Source organism: Nanorana parkeri, unplaced genomic scaffold (assembly GCF_000935625.1).
Source record: "Nanorana parkeri isolate BGI_ZX_2015 unplaced genomic scaffold, ASM93562v1 scaffold253, whole genome shotgun sequence".
NCBI classification, from domain to species: domain Eukaryota; kingdom Metazoa; phylum Chordata; class Amphibia; order Anura; family Dicroglossidae; genus Nanorana; species Nanorana parkeri.
In genome coordinates this window covers 799605-826600 of record NW_017306521.1, presented here as the reverse complement: position 1 = coordinate 826600, position 26996 = coordinate 799605, and the positions used below count along the sequence as shown (strand labels likewise).

The window sequence follows — 26996 nt, the reverse complement described above, 5'->3', positions numbered from 1 at the left end:
TATATATATATATCTATACATATATCTCTTTTTTTCCCAACCTGTTAAACCCACAAAATATCAGCAGCCTTGGGTTTATGCAGGAATCTTGCACAGATTTACTGATACTTTTTTTATTTTTTTATGGTCAGGGCTAAAGGAAAAAGTAACAAACATGTTTTTCCTTTTTGTAGTCAGGTAAATATCTGTCTCAGTAAGTAGTGATATTTTTTCTGATCTTGAAAAGGGCCTTGGGTTTATGCAGGAATCTTGCGCAGATTTACTGATACTTTTTTTATTTATTTTTTATGGTCAGGGCTAAAGGAAAAAGTAACAAAAATGTTTTCCTTTTTGTAGTCAGGTAAATATCTGTCTCAGTAAGTAGTGATATTTTTTTCTGATCTTGAAAAAGGCCTGTATACATATTGCAATCACGCAAACATAAATTTACAAGTCAATTGAATTACAAGTCACTGAATAAGTCAGAAACGTGATGTATTCCCTCCTTCCTCTTCCTTCCTGCTCTCTACAAATGCCTTCTGTACTTCCTTCCAATCAAAGTAGTCAGCTTCTCCTGTACATTCTGTTTGAAAACCTCATAGTCCTATACTACTGGCCCTTTGAGGGTAACCATACTGCTGTTGCGGCCCCCGATGAATTTGAGTTTGCCACCCATGGCTTAAAGTATATGGACACATTTATTTGTTTGTTTAGGATGGCTCTCTGTCTCTCGGTCTTTATTACTATCTGTTTCTCTGCTGGGGAGAGTAGTATTCTCTATTTGTCCCTTTGAACATTGCTTCCAATACAGAAAGTGATGGAAAATTCTTAATTTTATCCTGTTACATCGTGGTACAGGAAGGGAAAATAAATCTCCCTATATGAACACAGACAGCGAAAAATATGCTGACGGGTTTAAACTCTTCCCTACTCTATCCCCCCAAAAAAGTTTTGCTTTTACAAACACTTTAATAGGCAGGACTAGGGTTTAGTTCCACAAAACATACTTAAATGGTAATAAAAATAAACATATTTTTTCCACCTTTTTAATCCTCGCTCCTTGCAACATTTTGACTAGTGCAAAGTGATTTTTTGCTTGACTAACAATTTTGAGGATAGTAGTCTCTCCATCTGCTTATGCTTCTACAGGCTTATGGTGCTAGACTTAGCTTTTATTCAGCCTAGAATAATGTACAAATAGAGCTTGGCCATAAATATAAATGCACACGTTTGGATATTTAAAGTAGTCTGCATTAACTTTAAAGCTCACAACTAGCTGAAGGACAGATGTACTATAAATAATAGTGCTTTCCAAGGTATTAACCTCTGAAGCGTTAACAACCATTAATTCAAGACTGACTAAAAATGATAGCTAGGTAATGGTAATTCATAACATTGTAATGTTAGGGTATTACAAATTGGAAGTTAATTGTTTAAGCATTTTCCTAAGAGAATTCATGCAGTAATCAAATGTCCAGCTTAATGGTAACCTTCTGATTATAGCACTAAGAGACAAAAGCCATCACTGTGAGCTTTCCCCCTTATAAGACAATGCTCATCCATGCAAACATCTTTTATGTTGTGTTGCTGGGCTTAACATTTATGGTCCTCAATGGAATTTTATATATTAATAGAAGTTAAAAGATATAAAATAGTTATACTGTCTGCAGTTGCTCATGTTTGTTCTGATCACTTTAACGATACATACTTGTTAAGGAATGAAGTACATTGCACTGGCAAAGTAGACAGTTATTTTTTTAAATTAAAGTATCTTAATATTATTTAGAGGTTTGACTCGCACATAAACTATTCACATATTCCTGTATGCTAGTATCAGCCAACTGTCTGGAATATGGAGCCCATTAAGACCACCCAAAGATTTTCCAAGTATTTGCAAACTGCTATTCAATGACTCTCAGAGTTATTGATTAATTTAGAAACCATCAAAAATATACTTTAAGAATTAGCTGAAGAGGAATTCCAGTCAACTGAACTGCTAATGCTAGCAAGAAAATACACCCTCATTTAAAAAAAATAACTCAATATACCTTAATCAGAGGTCTTTATCTACAGAGGCCAGATTCAAGAGAAGTCCACACGAGCAACAATGTGTTGTGTAGCTTCGTCACTCATGAATTGCCAGTAATGTTCAAACTGTCAATTCAAAATTGAATCTGATTGGTGGCTGTGTTTATGCAGCTTCACTGAATTTAGCATGGGCACAATGATACATCAGTATTACTGTATGAAAGACCGCAAGGAACATACAGTGGGTGTGCTCAGAAATATATTTTCTACAGTACTATTGGGTAAGAAAGGGGATCCTAGATCACCAAATTACTGACAAAGGGTAGTATGGGCTGGGGTACTAGAGCAATATTTGGATGATACATTTCAGTAGGATTAGGCAGACTGTACTCCCTATATGAATTTCAAGCCTTCGTTTTTAATTTGATTTGAGCCTACCATAAAACTTAACAGAGAATAATCTATCACGGGTAGATAGCTAAACTTTTGTTATTAAATAACAGTAAACATTAAACTGTATTTATTTGTCCTGTTGGCCATTGCCATTGGGAATTAAAGAAAACTACAAAACTGTGAGTTGTCACCAGAACAGCAATGCTCTCCTAGTAAAAACTGCAATGTGAAATGAGGACGCATAAAGAACCCTCACGTCTCCTCTTTAGGTTCCTCCCAGTCTCTGCCCACAAATATATATTCTGCAAGAATATACATTTGAAATAATCTTGATTTGCTATATACATTTTTGATAAGTGATAGGTGATCGGTGATTATAATAAATTAAACTCACATGAGAGTGTTCAATGAAGAGGAGGGGAGGAGGAGGGAGAAGCTGTAATTTCTTAGTTATAAGGCACATGTGCACTGGGAGCAGTATGTACACTGCCTTATGGAAGTTGTAGGCAGAAAGAGCTGTGCACGTAACTAAAATCTGACTATCTGGCTGGAAGTGTTAAGGAAAAGACAAGCGCCGGGAGCGCTCGGAGGAGAGTTTCAAAGATTACTTACTATAGAAAAACATTTTCGCAGTATTAGCAAATATAACTCCATTAGCGGTATGAACACATTGTGCAAGAAAGATGAATTGCTTATTTTAATATTGAGTACTGGTTCAACTACAAACTAGATGTTACAGTGCTTTGCAGTTACCCTGTTCTGTGCAATATTTTAATGTAGCCAAATCAAGATCAAATTCTATGGTAACAGAATGATAAGTATGTATATGTGTAATCTGTAAATCACATTTACCAGGTTTAGCTCTGCCTTTGCACACAATACACTGCCTGGAGGGGGAAAGGGGTGGAGGCTGCCACTATAAATACTAATGAATGGGAGAGCTCAAACAGAGCTTGCAAAACACAAAGGCAATTTCATGAGCCGTAGATAAGTGCAAAAACATTAAAAAAAATTAAAAAGTTACCAAATAGGTAAAAACAGTACATGTGTCTCCGCTGCTCGCTCCCATGGCCGTGCAGGAGGATTTGTGCAGGCACATGCACAGTGGAGATAACTGTCAAGAGAGACGAGGAGAGCTACAGTGTAAGTCAATGCGCGCAGCTGTGAGCGTGCACACCGGACAGACAGGAAGAAACAGCAGTCTGCACTGGATCAGAGATCGGCACTAGCGCTGGAGGCTGAAAACTACTGGAAGGAAGAAGATGATCGGATCAAGAGGCATCACTTAAGGTAAGTCCTTAAAGCAGCATCACTCAGCCTCATAGTTCAAGCCGACGTGTGACAATGAAACTGTCACACGTCGGCTCAATAGATCGGGAAGTGAGCGAACACATACCGTCCCTCGCTCACTTCTCGATCCTGTCCATGCAGAGAGCCGTGACTGTCACTCATGGCTCCCTGCAGGGATTCCCCCCCTCCTCTGTCTGATCCTCCAGCGCTGACTGGTTTAACAGATGGTGGAGAGGGCAGGTACAGCTGGCTCTGCCTCTAGATAGGCAGAGCCAGCTGTCAATCAGGCAGCTGGATGGATCCTGATAGTAATGTCGGGATCCGTCCCAGCTGCGGCGGTCTCAGCTCGTGGTATACTGAGCTTTGGGTCATGGGAGGACGCTAGTTTGTGTCCTCCATGACCCTTACTCAGATAGCAAGCAATTGAGCTGCAACTTTGAAAATGACTTGCTAAAGTATTGCAGACTTGCCAAGCTTCACAATTTTGTTGCACAATTACAGCAAGTCTGCATTGCAAGTCTCCAGATCAACGTGCTTTGCAAAAGTGCTGTGCACTTGCAGAGCTCTTGCTAAGACCTACAGTACTCTTGCTGTAGACTTGCCAAGCAAGTTTGCTACAAATTCAAAAAGTGTCAACTAGAACTTGTGCTGCAAGTGTTCTGCAAGTCCACAACTTGCCAGGAATGTGTGCAGCAAGTTAACAAGAATTACAAATTAACCCTGCCACCAGTTTGTGGCAAGTTATCCTTGCTATCTGAGTAGGAGAACTATGGGGAAAAACACTGGCCCCATAGTTCTCCTTTAAGCCTCCTTTTAGTGATGATAAGCTCGCTGAGTTCCGTAAATTTGCAGCTGATAACAGGGTTGAACAACTATCAGATGACTAAGGCCACAAGAATATTCAATGTTCAGAAAAACTTACTTTATTAAGCAGGTGTATTATGAGTTATTAAAAAGGTTCTCTAAAATGGTGAAATGGCTCGCAACTGATAACTTACAGCACTAAATTTCAGAATTTGAATCCATCAGGACATTATCGACACCGAGTTGGGATATTTCTTCTATGCTTTCATGAGTTCAGCTTATACACCAAAAGCATACTAGAGTAGGTGAATTGGCTTTAACAAACATTTGCCCTAGATTGTATGAATGCACATGTGCTGTGCTAGTGACGATAGACTGTAAGCTCCACTAGGGATTGATATGAATGTTTTTATGAATTCTGTAAAATTATGTATAATATGCCATTGCTATATAAATACAGAACATCATTTTTGGTTGAGGGAAGAGGCAAGCTGATTACTTTTATGAGGTTGCACCTAAACAGAATATTTAGCAAATAACTGCTAAAAACTAAACAACAAATCCTCTATTGTTAGGGTCCCTCCATTGATCTGTTATGAATAATTAGTGACAAGATCTTTATTGACTGCTATAACCTGGATTATTTGTTCATAAACATAATGCTTTGAGAGTTCCACTGTATTTATTTTTACAATAAAGGAATAAAGTAAATCAGTATTAAAATGTTCTATGTTTATCTTATTAATGGTACATCATAATAGAAGTGAATTAAAGACTGAATCTGTGAAAAACCACACATTTCTGATCACTTTAAATAGCCTCAATCTATTCATAACTTATTCTTGCATATGTTGTTCATTGCTATATTAATGCCCCAGAGGCACAACGGTCTAATATATTAAGCTTAATAATTGCTTATAAAATAATAATCACATTGGAAATACAGTACAATTGAGAAGGGATAGTTTTGGTCTTATAGGTCATTATCATGGATATCAGAATTGAGTAAAATGAATCACCCTGAATTTATTGTATAACTCCAGTAGTGGTATGAACACATTGTGCAAGAAAGATGAATTGCTTATTTTAATATTGAGTACTGGTTCAACTACAAACTAGATGTTACAGTGCTTTGCAGTTACCCTGTTCTGTGCAATATTTTAATGTAGCCAAATCAAGATCAAATTCTATGGTAACAGAATGATAAGTATGTATATGTGTAATCTGTAATTCACATTTACCAGGTTTCCGGTGCTTTGTCCTTAATCTTCACACATGAACATATAGTATACTGAGTATGTAGTCATTAACGAGCTTTAATTATGTCTGGTCTCTCTTCAAGCATTCAAACAAACTTCCTTGGCACATTTATACATTTCTGTCCTTTATCTATAGCTATAAGTACATTTACACCTGTTTGCTGCTGTCATCAAGAGTCAGGTGAATGTGTAAAAGAGCATCCCAAACAAAACACAGCACTCAGTAATAATATATTTTAATAAGGTTTGCTGGTACTGTTGTGAAGAAGAAGTAATACTCCACATTCCTGCTTTGTGTGTTTAAACATCCAATCATGTTTACGGTTTTGAAACATAGATCTCCTTCTCAGATTAGATTAAATAAGGCCCAGGATCACTTTACTTCATTACACACTATAAACCAGACTGACAATCACAGTTTGTACAGGCTGTAAATTGGACTTTTGTACTCGCTGTATAATCCTTTTCTTGGAAGTTTATTGAGGGGCACTGGAATTACAATTGGGTTATACTGCCACCTAGAGAAGGATTTGAGCACTGGCAAACAAACAAGCTTGATGACTCTTCCCACTATGCCTCTGTCTTTTGAAAAGCAGTGCAGACCAGAAACACAGAAGGATGGAATCTTTGTCCCTCATTGAACTTTAAGAACAGCATTTTACAGTCAGTACCATAATCTAGCAGTCCAACTGAGAGGTGGGCAAAACAGCAGACAAAACACTAAGAGGCCCAATTATAATAACAGAAAAACAAACTGGGGACTGCCTGCAGTTCAAAGATTTGCCTGAAGCACCCTACAACTAAAGCTAACATCAGATAAGGCCTTAATATATCCACCTGGTAAAACTTAGAGAATGTGCGAACAGACCAGGTGGCAGCCTTGCAAATCTGGGAAACAGTTGCCTGATGTCAAAGAGCCCAAGAAGTAACTCTCATATCTGGCAGAATGTGCGTTGAGAGGAAGAGGTTGAAACCCAGACCTTAAGACCAAAAATTTGAATAATGATTTGTCTGAGCCACCTAAAAATGAAGAAGAAATTGGTTCCTCTTTGCAGAGACCATCATGGATAACAAAGAGGGAGTAATTATTTCTTAATGGAAGCAGTGACTGCGAGATAAACACACACAACATGAACTACATCCAAACAATAAAGGGAAATCTCCTTTTGATGTGCTGGGGCCAGACAGAGGGATGGAAGCACATGGTCCTGGTTAAGGTGAAAAGCCAAAACCACCTTGGGAAGGAAGGAAGGAGCCTCTAGGCCCTAATACTACCTTGTCCTTGTGGAAGAATAAAAAAGGTTCTCTACAGGACAAAGCTAGCAATTCATACACACTCCCCGCAGAGGTAATGGTGACAAGGACTCTGTACCATATGAGTGAGAGTGGAAATGGGAATTTCCTGGATAGGTTCAAAGTTTGTTTTTTGAAGGGTTGAGGGAGCACAGTGAAAGCTACATAACAGACACCCTGTACAAAGGTTTTAAAAAACTGGAGGCTAGCGTTCTCTGGAATAAGATTGAAAGTGCTAAGATCTGACAATTGACAGTACTCAGGTCCAAATATTGGCAGATTGAAAAAAAGTCAGGAATTGTCCCACAGAATATTTTCTGGAACGAAAAATGATTTCCTTATACCAAGTGAAGTGTAGCTCTTCTGTAAAGTGAACTTCCTAGGTTTAAACATTGTGGGATTCAGGATCACCGAGGCCCCCATCCCTCAAGGCTTGGACTTCAGCAGCCATGCTGGTAAAGCCATATACCATGAGGCTTGTCTGTGATAAGTTTAGTTTTGGATAAAATAGGAGAGTGTTACAAATCTTCACAGGATTTTATTACCATCTATGTCCCTGTTTACGTTCACTTCCTGTGTTGGTGAACACACACACACACTGAAAGACAAATCTCCTAAATGGGAACACAAAAATAAAATTAAGAGTGTCAGAAAGGCTGTATAGGTTAAAGCTTCAATTTACATGGCTAAGGTGTAAATTGTTGTAAAAATGCTGGTGTAGAGATGTTACATATCAAAGGAGGGGGGTGCCTAGGACATTGGAGTCTACAGAAAAACGTCCCACAAAGACCATTATCTGCTGTTTGACACCCGTCATCCATTTGAACACAAACTGGGGGTTATTAGAACTCTGCAACATAGGGTTGAGATGGCAACAACTAACACATAGTCTAAAGTCAAAGAACAGACATCTCAGGAGTGCTTGGAAAGTTTGTGGCTACCCAGACTCCGCATTTGTTAAAACATCCACAAGGTCAAGCAAAAACACAAGTCCACTAAGGGCATTACACATTGCACATGGAGTATTTAATCATCCCGCATTTAGCTAAAGTGGTGGAAAAACTTTAAAAGATTTTTAACAAACATTGCATCCTTCTGTCTTTCAAGCCCAGTAATACACTGAGACATGAGTTTGTACAACCAAAAGATCCAACACCAAAACACAAGCAAAATAATTTTTTATATAGATAGTGCACGGTAGTGAGAAATGCAAAGACCTGTACATTGGGTAGACAAAACAACCTCTCAACAAACAAATGGCCTGACTTAGGAGAGCCAATTTTATAGGTCAAGACTCAGCAGTTTTCCTGCACTTTAAGAAAAAAGGACATTCTTTGAAGGATTGTGAGTTGCACATGTTTGACAGTGAGTGTGACGGCTGCGCAGGTCCAAACCCATTGTATATCAATAACACATGACTATACGCAGTTCCGAACCGAGCAAGTCATCACTGTTAACATGGCCATACCACTCCAAGCCTCACCCTGCAGTTCGTGGGAACAACAATCTCAGGCCAGCAGACTGAGAGTAATCATCACTAGGGTTGGTTAAGACCGCAGTTAACCCTCTAGACACAAAACAATAGCTTCCAACACATGTTTTAACTGAAAAAAACATGCACCATTCTCAGCAAATGCTGTGACAATTCAAAAACTTAAACAAAGCCTATGATACCGCTGTGCCTTCAGACAGGAATATGACAGGGTTACTATACAGTAGCATTCTTTATGGAGACAAGGATATTTCAAGTTCTGATTTAGAGGGTAGAGATAAGCTTAACGATTAAGATTGTCTTTTATTACAAGAAATGATGCAGGAAACAAATATAATGATATTAAACAAAAAAGAATAAAGAGTTAGAGTACTTAACAAAGTCCACATTTTGGTACATTTTGGCAGAGTCCAATTTAATGCACAGAAGATAGATATGGGTTAGGCTCTCCCAGAGTAGACCAAGGGTTGGTGCTTGATGAGATTGAGTTTCTTCTTGATGGTCATGTGAGAGCCTTTCTTTTGATGTTACATGAGAGCTTTGGTATTACGAGAGCTTCCTCTTGATGTTAAACAAGACCTCCTGACTGCCCTGGGCAGCTGCTTTTTGTTGGTCCTCTAGAGTGTATCAATGAGTTGCCCATAAGCCAATTAGGAAGGACTAGGGAGGGTGACCAGGAGGGCTAAGCATTTTATGATCTTTTCTCCTGCCATTGCCAAACTGTCATTTTTCGTATTAATAAATATATTTCTTGATTTTCTTAATTTAGCCACAAGTCAAATATAGATTAGTGTGCCTCACAGCATTTGATCCATGTGGATTCAAAATTGTATATGTTATGAATTTTGGGTGGCTCAGAAAGGAATTATGTGTTTCTAACTTTTTAAGTTGTATAGACACTTATATATATATGATTTTAATGCATAATCCCCAAAGTTATGAAAAGTGGGCTAGATTGTAACTTCTAGTTTATTGCTCAGTGAAATTGTGGGCATTCCTTTCTTATCCGACCAGGTGATCTTTACAGAATTAACTGGACTGTCCAGGGACAACTGCTGTGGTGATTGGCTGTATATTGTTCATGACCTTTTATGACATGTACTAACTAAACAATTAGGCCTTTTCTATTCACCCAGCCATAGAGAAAGGCTTAAATGCACAACTCAGGTAATAAGCATAGCATAAATGATCAAATGGATCAGATTAGCAGATATCTGGAGCTGGAATTTGAGGATGCCTAAACAAAATAATGGGCAACCTGAGATAATGTGAACTAGAAAGGCTGTGATTATTTTCAAAATGAGGGAAGATAGAATTTTGTATTAATATTGAGATGCTCAAACCTTGCTACCATCACTGAGAGGACAACCGGTCTACAAGAGGCTTGTTAGAGGCCATCTACATCAAGTGGAACAACCATATTTGAACAGTGGTTGGGGCCTTCAACACCATCCATATCCCACATATAATGCTGCTTTCACATGTCTACTTTGGTGTTTTGACAACAATTCACACCTCCAGCCATGTAAATTGAAGGTTTAACACCTATACAGTCTTTCTGAAATTAAGGATGGGATTATGTAACTAGAACAGCGTGGTTCCACACCTTTTCACTCATGGTGATTGGATTAAGGTGCCTGCATACCTGTGTAGACATAAATAATGGAGTATTTTCCTGATACTCTTCAGAATTGAAGAAGTGGCTTGGATAAGCTGCAAAACATTTTCAACATTACAGAACAAATCCAGCTGAATGGGACTAACTACTACTAGTAATACCATGATCTTGATAAATGATAATTTTCACAGACACTGATTAAACTTTGAAACTGAAAAATTAACTTTTTCGTTTTGCTGGCCAAGATATATAAACATCGCTAACACTGCTCCATTTTCCTAAACACTACTCCATATTCTGTCTGCTGCAGTTTTGATACATTATCTCCAAATGGTCTTGTTTATAAAAGCAATTAATATTAATTAATTATGTAATCCATCAACAAACAATTATAAATGATCACCTTAAGCTAAGTTCACATATACTGTGTATGTGTTTTAGTGCGGTGAGTTTTAAAAATTCTACCTGCTGTGCCTTTGATGTAGTTTTCAGCAAAGCATATCTTCCATAGTGCTGAAAAGTAACACATGCAAAAGTGACTAAAACACATCGCACCGCAATTGCAGATATGCAGAAATGTTAACCCCACTGATATGAATACAAGAAATGTAATGCGGATTGTTTACGCATATTATTGTTTTGCACTGCCTTACTAAATAATTCTGAGTAAGCTGAAGAGAGTTATAAGGTGTAGTAACCAGATCAACTATCACTTCAAAAGTGGTCTGAAGTGATTTGGGGCCTATTTAATAAAGCAAAATAAATAAACTTGTATTTGCTTCAAACTTCCAACGATGGAAAAGGAGAGTCCCCTTAATATGGGTTACTGCACAGCATTATTTATTAAGGCCCAAATGTTTTAAAATTCTAATTTACTCAACGCTGAAAATTCAACGTGAGATATTTTTCATGTGGGACATTTTACTTAGCTGGCTGGTTCTGAAACAGTAAGGCTAGGTGAACTCTAGCACAATAATGGGAAATGACAATCCCACGATTAAGCGCTACATAGTAAATGAAGAAGTATAGTATGTACTAGTAATTAATTGCTATGAATCAAATGCTACTGCATGAAGCTGCCTATTTAGTGTAGTGATCTAGCGATTAATCACAGGCGATCACAGGTGATTTTAATAGCCTGATTGACTAGCACAAAACCCCCATGTGCACCAAGAGACATTGGTAGAAAAATAAACATGAATTTCTTACTTTACTATTGCATCAGGTTCACCTATTTCTGTGTATTTGCTTTCATCTTAGTTGATCACCTATGTTATTGCTTGACAACATGGCATCTCTTATAGCATATGTAATTACTTTGGTTACATATAGGCATATTAATAAATTGTTGAGCAGTAACAATAACAGTATCTTTAACAAAACTCTAGTCTTGACTGGGCTTAAGCAGAATTTGAATATGCTGTCTTATAATAGGCTATATATAGATATAGATATCCAGATCTAGGTATCTATATCTATATATAGCCTGTTATAAGACAGAATATTGACAGTCTTGATAGATATATATATGTATATATCTATCAAGACTGTCCAACTGAAGGGGGTAAATAAGGAAGCATATAAATATATTATAAGTAAGCCTGCATAATTGTAACAAATTAAGACTAAATATTTATATATTATATTCAAATATATGCCCATCTGTAACTGATTCTGTTTTTCTGAACTAAATTCTATGTCAATAGTTTTGCCTAAAATGATTAATAAAGAGTAATAGAAGGGCTGAAAACCTACATTTCCTGCTGTAGGCTTCCCCGATGCTGACCCCTATGACTGAAAGCATAAGGTTCTGTCTGAATGCTGATTTCTCCTTTATTAGCGATCACATGATCAAATACCTAGGCATCTGGTTATAAGAGGTGCACTAGAGTGAGCCCTTCTGTTACCTTGTATTTATACCTATTTCCCACGTTTAGCAAACGTTTGTATATTAGCCCCCTTGAACAGGGGTACAAACACGTTATAATTCAGAAAAGCCCCAATAATATTCAGCAGTCTAGATAACCATTACTGAAAATGAGTGGTATCTGAACATGCAAAATTGAGGTGTACACCTATATGGTAGAAATCCATAGTAACCTTTCATCCCTTGTAAATTGACAAAAGCTGAAATCTGCTTGGTTACTCTTTGCATATATTAATGCAATATATTCAATTAGATCTTATAAAAACATTACAATCAATGCTAAGCACGTGCCTTTTTCCCAGCTATTGCAAGACCCTAGTAGTTGGTATTATATTATTTTAATTAGAGCAGCTTTATGATCAAATGGCTGATAAACTTATAAAAACGTGGATAGAAACTTTCCTTATTACTGTACGTTCCCACTTCTGTACACATTATGACAGAAATCAGGCAAGACAAAAATCTCTTTTCGCTTTATCTGTCATAGCAGGTTATCTGAATTTCTTTCTTTTTCTCTTTATTTCAGTTTTGTATTCTGATCTCATGCATCAAAGACTTTGCATGATTTCCTTGTCTTTGATCGGCTTCCTTCCCCCTTGGCTTGTAGTCTGTCATTTGTTGCCATTTCGACCTCTCACAGTCCAGTCTTACCTCAAATGCTTCCAGTATAATAATGCTGAACTATCAGTAGAGTGTATATGCAGGGTATTGTGTATACTGCTGTTCTCCTGCCTCGTTTTTTAAAACATTATTTTATAATTGCAATGCGTTTTGCCTGTTATAAAATATAAAATCATAGTGGATATAATGGTGTGTCAGAGTATATCCGCCACAGCTGTAAGCAACCCACTGCACCTGTTTACAATACAGCATGCCTCTGGCACCCCTGCAGCTTCTTCACCCTGTCATTGCATGACCATTAGGGAACAATCTCTCTGCTTTTTACAGGTCATTACCACCTTGCCAAGTTCATACAGCAGTAAGACACTATTGTAGTGGTGTCAATATTTCAAGCTACTACTAGAGGTAAACACATTACTAGTGGAGGGGTATGCATAATATTGTCCTCAGGAGACCATTGCCCCAGGTTATGAACGCTATAAAGAAATTACTGATCTATCACTGCATCATGACAAGCAGAATTACTAGTACAGCAAATGTTACCTGCTTACAATTCTGCAAAGTTGGACTAACTGGCATGCTGATACAGATTCATTTGCTAGGTTGATGTTTTAAAATAAAATACTTTGTGTTCTTGACTGGCTGCTAAAATGTTATTTTTATGTTTAGCAATTGCAGTTGCATACATTTCTATCAATAAATGCAGGCCACTAATGTGTTTAGTGAGTAAGCAAATCTCTTATTTTGCCAGACACACGGCAGCTTTCAGGCAACCTCAACCAGGTTTTAATCACAAAAAGAAACCAAACAGATTGAAAGCATCTTTCTACTTATATGTTATCTGCACTCTGAAAAATTGGACATGGCTAATGTTGGTTCGCAGGAGCACAGAAAACAGCTGGGAAAAAGTTAGTTCAAAATCCAGTGTTTTAAAAAGCACCTTTTAAAGCTTAACTGCAGGCAGACAGCTAAATAACCTATAAAAGATGCATTTTTGGTATTTTACATTTAGAAATGTGGTGCTGTTGCACGAAAATCTTTATACAAAAAATATTATTTAGGGCCCATTTTTCTTAAAAAGATGCAACCTTCTGTGCCCATGCTAACATGATGATTATATATGATAATACATATTTCCCATTGAAGTTCTAGAATATCTGGGATAGCTGGTGTAATTCTTCCCTCTCTATTACCTGAGATAGTAAGTTTGGCTGAACAAGACTGAGAAAGTTTACTGAGAAAGTAGATACGTTTGGCAACTTCAGCCAAATCCTTGCTGACTATTTCTTGTAATATTGGTTGCTCATACATCTCTGTGGTCCTTTATTAAACTCTTAAGTATCTTCCCGACTATGGAAGTTAAGCTTGCAGGTCTGTAGTTACACGGTAAAGAATTGAATCCCTTTTTAAATATGGGCACCGTATTGGGTTTGCGCCAGTTCATGTGTTTAAAGCCAGTCATTAAAGAATCTCTAAAACTTAGAAACAATGGTTTTGAAATAACAGAGCTCATCTCTGAGGACAGGTGGGTGTAAGCCATCTGGTCTAGGTGCTTTATTCAACTTTATTTTGTCTAATTATTTTTGGACCATATCAGTTTTGAGAAATTGTGGTTCATTTGAGGCTGTGACACTACCATTTCCTTTGTAGACTTTTAAATGCCCTTTTCACATTCTTTATGGCTTTTTGTCATTGAATGTGCGACGCATAGATTTTACTTTAGTCTTAAAAAGGTTTTACTTATAGTCTTAAAAACCTATTGCCTATGGGAATATTTCTTGCAGTGCGTTTATAAACATTTCTATTTCTGTTCTGTGTTCTTTAATAACAATATTGCCTCGAAGTCTAACAGGGTTTGTTCACAAAAGAGTGAAACGTTTGGAGCAGTGAACAATCTAGGACAACATAGCTGAATGGGAAAGTGAACTGAATTGGAGACTTTTTCCAAATCAGCTATTTTGGCCTAGATTCTAAACTCATCCTGCCTTCTCCAAACTCCTAACCCTTTAGTGAATAGCCCTGTACGTCTTGGAGAGCGCCATCAGGATTGAACAATTTGCTTTTGGAAAGTCAGATGTTTTTATCTTTTCAGTCTGAGCTTGTTGTACACAACCTAAAAAAAAAAAATCAAATTATTCTGTAATGTGTTCTGTAAACTGTACCACAACTGTTCCATCTATTGAAGCCCTTTTTGTCTGTGTAAGCAGCTGAGCCTCTACCTCCTCATTAGCACTCCTCATTAGCACTGGGGGGGGCTGAAACAAATTCAAACAATTCACTTTGCAGTATGCACATCAATATGCAATGCCACTCATAATGCCTCAGCATCATCACACTCTCCATCTATAAGTTCCTCTTTCACTTTTACTTTTAAAACATTTCTCACATAAAGAACGGCACCACCACCTTTTTTTTACCATGTCTCTCTGAAAGAGTGCAAAGCCAGAAATATTAACCTTCCAATCATGTGAAGAACAAAGCCAAGGCTCAGTAAGGGGTCCTGGGGCCGAAGCTGGCTGAAGGATCGGCCGAAGCTACGGCCAGATCCTTTGGCAGCTTCGTGAATAGACCCCATAGTGTTCTTTAACCAAATCTTCCAACTCTACTATTTTGCTTTTATGACTTCTGGCATTGGTGAACAAACATTTTAATCTATTGTTGCATTTTGTACATTTTAGGGCCTGTTCGCACGATGTCCGTTTTCTGTGCTGACCTGATCCGTACGCTCCTGCACTAAAAATGCATCCCAATGTATGCCTATGTGTTTTATGGGCTACTGTTCTCACGTGCGCAGTCCATTCAGGTTACGACAGAAAAAATACAGCATGTCACATTTTGTCCGCTCAGGAAAAGGATCGAAAACGCGTCAAAAACGTGCCAAAAACGCACTGCACTGCAGCTAACATACTGACAACCCTACTCCAGCAAAAAAAAAATGTTTTGTTTTTTTTAACTGGAACGCAGCAAAAACGCACTGCATCAGTAGCACCGCGTCTGCAGATCCGCACCTGATCCGGACCTGATCAGGACCTGATATGTGAACAGGCCCTCACTGTATTTATTGTAGTACAAATAGTACTATAATCACCAATGTTTGTATATAACATGGTAATCCCCTTGTCACCTGCCACAGTCCTTCCCCCATCTTCCTCCATTGCACCTTCCGTTAATGTCTGATCCCTGTCTGCCCCGTTATATTTTAACTCTCCCTCCCTCCTCAATCCTAGTTTGAACACTCTTCCAACCTTCCCATAAGCCTCTCCCGTAATGCAGCAACCCCCCTCCTATTTTGGAGAAAACTATTTTAGCATATAGGTTGTACCCCAATGAAAAGTCAGCACAGTGTTCTGGAAACCCAAATCCTTCCTTATGACACCAGGTCTTTAGGGTTACATTTAGCTCTGTAAGTTTTCACTGTCTTTCCTGTGTCGCACATGGCAGGGGCAATATTCCAAAGAATATTAAATTGGAGGTCCTTCCTTTCAACTTGCAGCATAGTTCTCTAAATTGTATTTAAGGATCATCTATCTTCCATATATTCATTCATTGGTCCCAACATGGACCAAGACAGCTTTGTAGAAATACACGTTAGCTGTATTTCCATTCACATAAACAACTCAAGCAAACCTTTACCCAAGATGGCAATTGTTTAAGGGGCTCTCCTAACCACACATCCATGCGTTGTACAAATGTATGTGTTTAGTGGTGTTAGGGTGAATTATATGTGTCGCTCAAACTTCCAGTTTAACAGCAGTCATACGGGTATTTACGTCTTCATAGACAGATATTAGATTAGTATGTTTGATTCATAAATGGGTTGTGAAATCAACTCTGTCCTCCATACGCCTGGCAAGCACCAGTCTTCCTGATGAGCTCTGGCCAAGTTCTGGATGCATAGTAAGTCTGCTTTCAGCAAAGAGCCTAGGTGTGAATACTAAACAGCAAAATACTCTTACATAACCCCCATTAAGAGCAGCGACACATGCTCCCCTCTACAAATCTGCACAATGAGCAGACCTTACCATGCTAGAATTCAGAACCTGAATGTTAAAGAAACCATTAGAGCCCCGTATAGCAAGTGATCACTCCTCTCAACATTTCTAGCAGTTTGCAGTGATGATTCAGAGCTTTAGTGATTTTCTCAGCTTGTCTTATTTTTTCCATGTTCCTTTATCTCTGCAATTCGATGCAATCATGCCAAATAGCTGTGGTAAAGTAACATATATATATATATATATGTGTGTGTGTGTGTGTGTGTGTCTTGCAAATATATTTAGACCCTTCTTTTATAATTTTCCCTTTTCGCTTGAATATTTTGTTCTTTGTGATATTTTATTTCTAATCACTATAGATCATAACTATGTTTTTTTAGTGGTTATGTTAGAAAGAAAATCTTAAGCCCCAAAAAATATGGAAATATGCAACTTCTCAATGGTGTGATATTTTTACATGTGCCTACCTCCACAGTATGGGTGCTATCATTAAGGGTGATGATTTGAATAAATAACATATTTCCTGGTGCATAGGTCTGTGCTGGAGCATACATATATTTCTGCAAAAGGTGACTCTCCTAAATATTATGGGGAATGAACATTTGTATTAACAGCATTTTACTAAAACATTGTACACACAGGTATGTCACTTAAAATGACTTTCAGAACTGTAAAATAGTAAGATTCTAAATAGCCAGTGTAGGAATTGTTTTTCAAAAAAGGGCACATAGATAGATGGATAGATAGATAGATAGATAGATAGATAGATAGATAGATAGATAGATAGATAGATAGATAGATAGATAGAATCTCTCCACTTGCTTATTAGAAAATATTGCTAACCCATTCAACACTTTTTTGGGGTTAGCACAGTACAGGCCCATGCTAAGTATTAACTTGACAGGTCTTGCCTTGCCCTTTAACCCATTTCCTGACTTTCAGTTTTTCTTTTTCAGCATCCTGCAAAGTGCTCCCCACAATCCATCCAACAGCCCTTCCGCCACCTCCATCTGCTTTACTGCCAGTGAGTTATCGCCTCTCCAATACCCGCTTAGCCTTCTTTTTAAGAGAAGATGGTCCTCTCCCAACATGGAATTCAAGCATGCCCCTCCTTCAACGGTCGGAGCCTTTTGTGGTGTTTCAGACAAAGGATTTGCCGATTCTGAATGTCACATTGGGACCTTTTGCTTCTGGACAGGTTTTGCCAAAGGAACTTCTTCAGCCTTCTAGCATCCTGGAGGTTCCTGACAGATTAACTGTAAACTGGAAAATGAGAGCTTATATAATTCGTACAAGAGTGCCTGCCACCCAACCAGTAGTACAGGTCCTCTTTTATGTAGCTGGCCGAGATTGGGATGATTTTGGTGTCACAGAACGTCTACCCTGTGTTCGGCTACATGTTTTCCGGGAAATGCGGGAACTCAAAAGTTCTTGTCGGTTACGGGGAAGTCTTGCTACTTGCCTTGCTCAGGCTGAACTCCCACAAAGCTGGTTTGGGTTACCAGCTGCACCCCTAGGAAGAAGGAAAGCCTCATCTGATGCAGGAGACCTTAATGGAGAGAGTCAACAAATAGAATTATTCTATACTTTACATGCACCCGACTCAAGTGGGAATTGCCAAAATGAAGTGGGATCACGGAGAGGAGGGGAAGCTCCAACTCAGCATCCCCTCCTCCGAATTGGTAGTGTAAGTCTGTATCAACCAGTTCAGGTACAGCAAATACAGGAACAGCATTTGGATACAAATATCTTCATAAGGCTACCAGATCGAGCTCTAAGGCCGGGAGAGATCCTTAGCATCTTGCTTTACGTGCAACCGAACTCCACTGTGGAGCATTTCACTCTCAGGTAATACTGCAGTCTACAGCAATGCAATATGTGGTGTTACAAATAATAGTGTGGTATTTGTATTCATAATTTGTGATATTCTAATGTATATATTGTGATTTACATAGAATGGTGAATGCATATACCAGTATTTACATACAAAGGTTTAATTTTTCAGAGTAACATATACAATCTACTTTTAGTGTTTATTGTACTAACACAAAAAAAAATTCAAAAGGGGTATGGCATTGGCCTACTGTAGTCTATATACTGATATTATACCACATGAATAACAGCGCACTTTATATTATCAAATAATGCACTGTGTACTGGCAGTTAGGAATATTCTGACATTTGCTAGAAGGTTTGCTTAGTCTGAAAGAATTTGTGAGCTGTTCTGTTACAATCAGTAGTTTTTTTCGAGCCCTGAAAACTTTGCTCATTTGGTAAGAACAGCTGCCATCTTGGTATGCAGCTTCTGGGTTTTCATCAAGTTAACAAAACGGCCTCCATCGCCTCCCAAAATGTAATGCAGATGAGAGGCCCCACCTTGCACTGTAGAGTGCAAGGTGATACTGGATCCTGAGTCAAGTTGGAGCCCCAATGAAGTTTGCTGGCAGTACTGACTGGCACAAAGTGGTTCTTCCTATCATTATAACAATGAGGTTAGTGTTATACATCTACATTTTTAAAAGTATTACTTTAAGCCCAAGTTCTACTTTCCTAGGCTGGCACTTTATAAGCCCCAATGTTTTTCAGTGTAGTGGCTTCTATAGAAATACATGGGACAGATGGTTGACGTTGTGCAATTGTGGTATCTGTCTTTGCACAAGATGTTATGTTCAACCCTTTTTCAAGAGCCTGTGGTGACAGCAGTTGTGACATGCACAGGAAAAAAATATGCTCATTACTAATGCCATGTATCCAACTTTGTTGGCTCTAACAAGCTTTAGCAATATTTGAATTTGAAAATCTCACATGTTTTTATCAATGATGGCAAAGCTGAGATTGGGAAATGCAAAAAGCAGTGCATGCACTTGAAATTAGTCTTTCGTATGGCCTTGCATCTTTTACTCAGCTTTGTATGGACAGCATTAGGAGTTACTGGACCAAAATTGTCTAATGTGCATGATTTGTGGGCTGAGCAATATGCTATGGCCCACTTTAACAGTAGTATGAATAGACTTTATACCATATATAGCTCAATGGCACAAACATGTAATTCCAAATGGTATAGTTCCCAGTTCCAAGCTTGTTTACAATCCCATGAGTCAAGCAACCTGAAGCCTTTTGCAGTCAGCCACTCCATGCTACTTATTGACATCCATTGTGACTGTTACACAATTGCTGCCGTTATTCTGTAATTTCATGCATATGATCATTCCCCTAGTCATGTCATGATTATAGTACCAAAATGTCATCAAAATGTCATAGTGGTGTCATCTTACTAGCCAGTGAAGCACACCTTTGTGTGGTCTTATATTTACGAGAGGACAGCAAGATGTTTCTGCAAAATCCACAGGTGGTGCTTTTGTGTGGTCTAGAGTGTTTTAAATCTTTCCTTAAAGTGTATGTCTAAGCAAAACTTTTTTTTTTTTTTATTGCATAGTAAAGGTGACAGTTAGAACCCATGTCAGGTTATACTGCAAGCTAAGGCTCTGTTAGGAAAACATTGACCTCACTTACTGTCTAACTCAATGTTTCTCAACCTTTTTTAGTCACAGCACCCTTTAAAAGTATGAAAACTCTTGAGGTACCCCATTCTAAAATGTAAAAAATGACATGTGCTCATAAATCCATAAGACCTTTATCCCAGATATGGGGGGGGGGGGGATCCCACACAAAAACACAAAATAAAAGCCCCCTTCTCATCAGAGCTCTATCCTTTCACATCGTAATCCCTCATTTTGCATCAGGAGCCCCCTTTCACACATGAAGCCCCCTTTCACAATGAGAAACCTCCCTTCACATCAGAGCCCCCTTCTTCACTTCTTCACATCAGAGTTTCCCTCTTTTATATCAGAGTACCCCCTCCACATTACATGTCCCTCCTTCACATCAGGAACCCTCTTCACATCAGAAGCTTCTCCTAATGCCAAGGAACCCTCCCTCACATCAGAAGGCTCACTTTTACATCATAGTAACCAATTTACCTATGAACCCCTGTTTTTTCATAGATCTGCATATGCAAAGATTTTCACATCTGCAAAGCCAGGTAGGAGGCATAGCAGGCATGTAGACTTCTGTCTTTTTTTAAATGTATCCTACCCTCCCTGAATTAGAGTCATTCATTCACATGGTGCTGGTGGCCGGCCTGCCTGCACCAAGGAAAGTCATGACACTGTGTGAAAATTTAGAGGCACCCCAGGGTGGTCCAAGTGTTTTCACCATACAACTAGAAAAAAGTGTCTTACTTTTTGGTACTCGCCAATACAGAATACCAATACCCGAAGTCCTATTAAGGAAGCCAGGCAGTGTGTAATGACTCACCACCCGGCTTCCCGATTATCAGGGAAGCCGTCTCCATGCTTCCTCATCACCAGGTGACAAGGAAGCATGGAGCTGGCTTTCTGGCCAAGCAGGAAGCCGGGGGGTGGGTAATGACTCTCCGCATGGCTTCCTGATTGGCCAGGTTCTCAACCAATCAGGAAGCTAGACGTCGAGTCATTACACGCTGCTCAGCTTCCTGATTGGTCAGGAAGCCGGCTCCATGCTCCCTCGTCAACAAGTGACGAGGGAGCATGGAGCCGGCTTCCCAGCCAATCAGGAAGCCAGGCAGCGTGTATTGACTCACTGCCCGACTTCCTGATACCGGAAGCTTGGGTATCGGACTAGGCATTGGAGCATTTGGGCGAGGACGAGTACTCACCCAAATACTCGGTATCGGCATCCCTACCTTACAGTATACCTTGTGGTCGCATGAAAACCCCTTGTTGTCATTGATTTTGCATTTCTTAGTGAATGATGCAGGAAACATGGGAAATATGAACCATACTTTTCTTCATTAGGAACAGTAATGGAGGAGGATTTCTTATTGGTTGCTAGGGATCAATGCTATGAAACAGAATAATCAGATCTATACAAACTTAGGTAATTTGCATTAATATCTTTCAATGTTCCTTATTTGTTGTAAGGTTATTTTGGCTCATATTGAAAGCCTAAAGGTAATTAGCACAAATGAGGTAGAAAAGAAGTATTACTGTCAAAAAGCAAAATGCTGAATTCTCAACCAAAGGCACAGAGTGCACAACAAAAAGCTCAATACACTCAGTACTCAAACAGCAATGCACTGAAAGATCTTCACAAACACAGCTCTGAATGTGCAACAAAGCACAGCATTGAGTGCTCAGAAAAGCACAACAAACAAGCAACAAATAACATAGCACTGGCTACCCAGCACAAAGCACAACAAATGTATGTGCTCTTTTTTAAGATAGCTAAAAAGAAACTGATTGATTTACTAAAATTGATATAGTGAGTGATATTGTTAAAGGGCCACATTTACGGTAAGGGTAAAAGGGGCAGTTGCCCTGGGCAGGCCTGTTCAGGGGACCCACTAGAAGACTGAAGAATGAACTGGAGGGTGCCTTGCTACCTTAGCACTGCAGCCTGTTTCCCAAGTCAGTAAATCTGCAGGAGTAAAAAGTATTATCAGATCTAACATCAGAGGACCTAAACACAAAGAGAGGATCTTCCTTCACTCCTAGGCTTGTTCCCAATCCTAGAAATCTGGGGCAGTGGTTACAAAGCAAGACATACAAAGTCACAAGTCTCAATAATCTAATATGTCTTTCCTTTGTTAATATAGGGTAATATGGGTTAGAGTTTTCTTTTGTTACTAGGGAATTCTGTGTCAAGGAACAATTTCTGCATCAACATGAAGCTGAAAAAAATACTTTTTTCTCTCTCCCCACAGCTCAGTGGAAACCTCTCACACCCTTGGCAGCTGCTCAACCCACATACATTCCTCCCAAAAGCGCACACTCTATCACTGTCTACTGTCCTTATCTCCTGCAACTTCACTTCCTTCTCCCACTCACATACCTAATTCCCCTGGCCACCTCACCATTGACATTACCTCCCCTCCCCACCACCTCCAGCATATAGTACCCAATATCATACACATTGCATTCTACTTCTGCACACACTACTCACAGTCATACTCTTCACATTCCTCTACGGCACATGCTGCCTGCCACAAAGCCATTTTCACTCCTCAGTAGGACATATTTTCAACCATTATACTCTCCACACCCTTCTCCTACACATACCAACCCATATCTTCTACCTAACACCGATGTCTTCTCCTACAATACTGCCCCATGTCAAATCTTCTACACCAGTATCCAAAACACATTACCTGTCACCTCTCTGCATTCCTCTCCTGCAAATAGGGCTCTCTACCATATTCTTCACGCTTTTCCTCTGCACAGACTGCCCCATGCGATATGCTATGTATTCCTCTCCAATACATACAGCCCACTGTCATACCATCCACACTCTTCTTTTGCACATAATGGCCTAAATCATATCCTTTGCACTACTCACCATTATTACTAATATCCCCACCCTTGCCCGTTCTGGAACAGGCACACTTTCGTTAGTATATAGAAATGTAGGATTGAAGATGGGGAGTTGACTAACCCAATGCAACTAATGAAAGCATACTTTTCATCATTTAGAAGGACAAAAGATGCAGCAGCATTTTAAGGCGATCTTCATTTAAATGCACTTTAAGCCTTATTTAAAAAGTGCAAATGGCAAACAGAGATATTTAGAGCGCGGTAACCCACAGTAACCAACCAAATTTCTTAGTGATTTCTGGTTCCTATGGGTTAATACCGTTTGCATATCATCACTGCTCTGTGTTGCCTCATGTTGCTTAACTAACAATACGAATGAAAAGGAACCGTCCATCCTGTTGTAAAATCCATTAGGATTTGACCTTTTCGCAGTTGTACTATGAAGCAAAAATAATTTGAACTGACCAACTTTGTGATGGATTGATAGTTTATATATAGATGTATGGCTTTATATTCTGTCTGTGTGATTGGTGAGACCCCTAAATTCCAGTCCATTCTTCATTGTTGTCACTGGGCCAGGAAGTGAATTTTTTCTCAGCATATGAACATATAACATATATAGCATACAATCTGAGAAAGGATCCCCTCAACCATTAAATCCAAATACAAAAAAATGGTTAGTGTTACACTTTAGGTTACAGGCAATGTGAAAAACCTACCTTTTAGGAGAAAATTGCTGGCAAAAGTTCTTACAGGACATATAGTATTTACATACAGGCCCAGCTGTCCAGGAAAAGTGACAGTAACATGGGGTGCTTCAGCAGTTAAGCATCAGTTAATATATTGCAGTTTACCAATCCTTAGATGTGGTGGCTGCCTTAGATTTCTTATTCAGGAATGTTTTTTCTTTATTTTGACCTGGTGATCCTGCTAGTAAAACATTTCCTGTGCTAGGGTGACAATGCTGTTCACAGTACTGGAGCAGCAGCGTTGTCACCCTAGGCTGCTCCCCTGATATGGAATACAAACACCTCCTCTTCTTTTCATCTACATTATATAGGGAAAGGTGTTTTATAGTTCACAGAATATAGCTGGGAAGGTGGATAGCATTGTGTGAGATTTCAGTTCAGTGCACAGAAAAGTACACTGGATTTTTTTCAGGATCAATGGGTATTTTTCTGTATTTGCAGACAATATTAACCTGAAAAAAAGGAAATGAATGCAGCCACCACATCTAAGGAGTGGAAATCTCATTCTTACCAACTGTCTAGGGTTGCCACCTGTCCAGGATTCACCCGGACAGTCCGGGTTTTGAATGCTGTGTTCGGGTTTCATGGCAGCAGAAACCCGGACACAAGATGTCAGGCAGACAGGGGCAACCAAAATTAAGATAGGGGCTACTGGCCCCCCACTAAAAATAGTCTCTACTGTGATAATATAGAAAATGAACTGTGCCAATAAGCAAGCTAACAGCTACAAGGCACTGGAATGTACACCCACTGTGAGTGTGTATACGTGAAAAATGAATAACTAAATGTGCCGATCTAAGTCGGCACATTTAGTTATTCAGTCTCTACTGTGATATTTACATATGAATGGGCGGCACTTTTCTACATATCAACAATTCACGACTCATTCTCCCACAAAAATGGCCATGCATCGCTGGAGTGTTCGGGTTTCGCTTGAAGAAAAGGTGGCAACCCTACAACTGTCCCGGATTTGCTAGGACAATCTTGGTTTTTATTCAGTTGTCCCTCGAAGGCTGTGAAGCTTGCTTAGTCTGTTACTAACTCTACCCAGCAGCCCTGCTCTGTTATCTTGTGCCCTCAGCTCATCTATATGCAAGTCATGTGTTGGCTTGTTCATATGCAAATTGTGTGATAGCTAATTCATATGCAAATCCACCAGCTTAGATTGTACACAGTCTGGGACAGTGCCTTCTTAGGTGGCAAAGTCGGGTCTTGGTCTGCGCCTGGTGCAGCACTGAGAAGATAAGCAGCAAAAGAGTTGGTAAAGAGGGAGAGAGCTGAGAGGCTGTCCATACAAACTGTGCACCCACACTATCCACACTCTGCTCTCATAGAGACACCTGGGCACTAGGGGTCCTCTGCAGAGGTAGGTAAAGAGGGGATAGCTATTTTAGGATGGAGGTTGTGGTGTCTATTACTCCACCAACTTTGGGGCATATATTCACCCATTGATCAGCAGTAAGAGGCACAATATTATTGACTGCAGCACACAGTGTTGTATCTTACTACTAAACCTGACACTGCACTCACTATGTTGTATACTATACTCCTGACACTTGCACTGTATACGCTATGTTATATGTTTCACGTCTGACCCTTGCACTGCATTCACAATGTTGTACATTATACTCCTGTCCCCTGCACAGTATATGCTTTGCTGTATGCTTCATTCCTGACCCATGCACTGCACTCACTATGTTGTAAACAATACTTCTGACCCTTGCACTGTATACACTATGGTGTATATTTCACTCCTGACCCCTGCACTGCATTCACTATGTTTTACATTATACGCCTGTCCCCTGTACAGTATACCTTATGTATATGTGTAATAATGCCTACCTGTCACCATGCTTTGGATTCTGGCAACTTGGACAGACATACATACAAGCATTCTGGCATCTCCTTTCAGAGTGAGGAGTGACATAATGTCTTTAATTTGTGAGGAGCTGCTAAGACTATTTAAGGCTAGGTTTATTAAGGCTAGATTTATGTACACTGTGTTTCTGAGGACTGCTGGAATGGGCGGATTTTACATACACTTAAAAGAAACAACTGGACCACTAGTGTAAGTTTTAAATCAAAGCCTTTCCTAAATGCTTGCCCAGAGCATGGCATAGTAAAGAAATATACTATACTAAAAGTCAGAGAATACAATCTTTTCTTTAGGATAATTAGAATGTCTCATTTCTTTTTGTATGATTTTATTGTTCTTGCAAAGTTAGGGCACAGATAGGTGATACTTTTCAGAACAAGTTAAAGAGTCAAGATTAACTTTCCTTTTACCGTAGCTGACAAAACAATTATAGGGAAGGAAGTAAGGAAATGATAACCATTTAAGCACATCGTTCTCATCATCTATTCTTGGAGTCGCAGAGACGTGTGTGCCATTAAGCTGTCGTTTGTGTAGCTTAGTCCGGAGAGAAAAAAAACTGCACAAACTAACCATAATAACTGAGACTGCCTCTGAGGAGCCATCTTTTGCTATCTACAGCTGAACAATGAAACATAAAAGCAGCATTTTATACATTTTAAGTACCGCTTATTTACTGGCTCTGACATATCAAGGGGGGGGGGGGGTGTTATATTTACTGAGGGCCGTACCTGATTCAAGTGCAACTGAAGCCCAGTTTTGGATAGACTAGCGAAGGATTATAAGACCTGTCAGGTTTTTATTGCTGTCTGTGTCCACATTAGGGAGATTTACACTCTCTATTTGTCCTGGTAAACATCATCACTGTAAGTGAAAGAAAATCCTACATTTTGGGTTGTCACCAGAACACGAATAGAGGTGAAATATTTCAATAGGGACACTAGTTCTGGTGACCCTGTTGACCACCAGGGATTTTCCACTCTTTGGAGGGGTTTCCTCTAACTTTCTGTTGTGGCTATTGGACAGGAAATTAGGGAAAATCTCCTCAATGGATACACAGAGGGCAACAAATGCTGAGAGGGGTTATAACCCTTTCTTACTCTATCAAAATCTAAAAAAAGTTTGGGCTTCAGTTCTACTTTGATCTGAGGACGATCATTGAACGTTGGCCCCTTACATAGTAAAAATTGCAATTTACCATTTTTATTCCCAGATAAATGGGCTATATAACATTTCCTGTACATATGCAAGGAGAACACACAAAAGAAGCACCACTCCTCCACGGCTCAGGAAAGGAATGCTTGCTGCTGGGAGCATGTCCAATATGA

The 26996-nt window shown here is 39.2% G+C and overlaps 1 protein-coding gene across 1 annotated transcript in view; it reads left to right on the top strand.

The window, feature by feature from the left end:
- The window catches only part of TMEM132E (transmembrane protein 132E), a 405930-nt gene that overhangs the window by 307299 nt on the left and 71635 nt on the right, over positions 1-26996 (top strand). The window contains exon 2 of the mRNA XM_018556800.1: positions 17653-18544. Within this exon, the coding sequence (XP_018412302.1) occupies positions 17653-18544 (892 nt within the window). The remainder of the gene's footprint in view (positions 1-17652; positions 18545-26996) is intronic.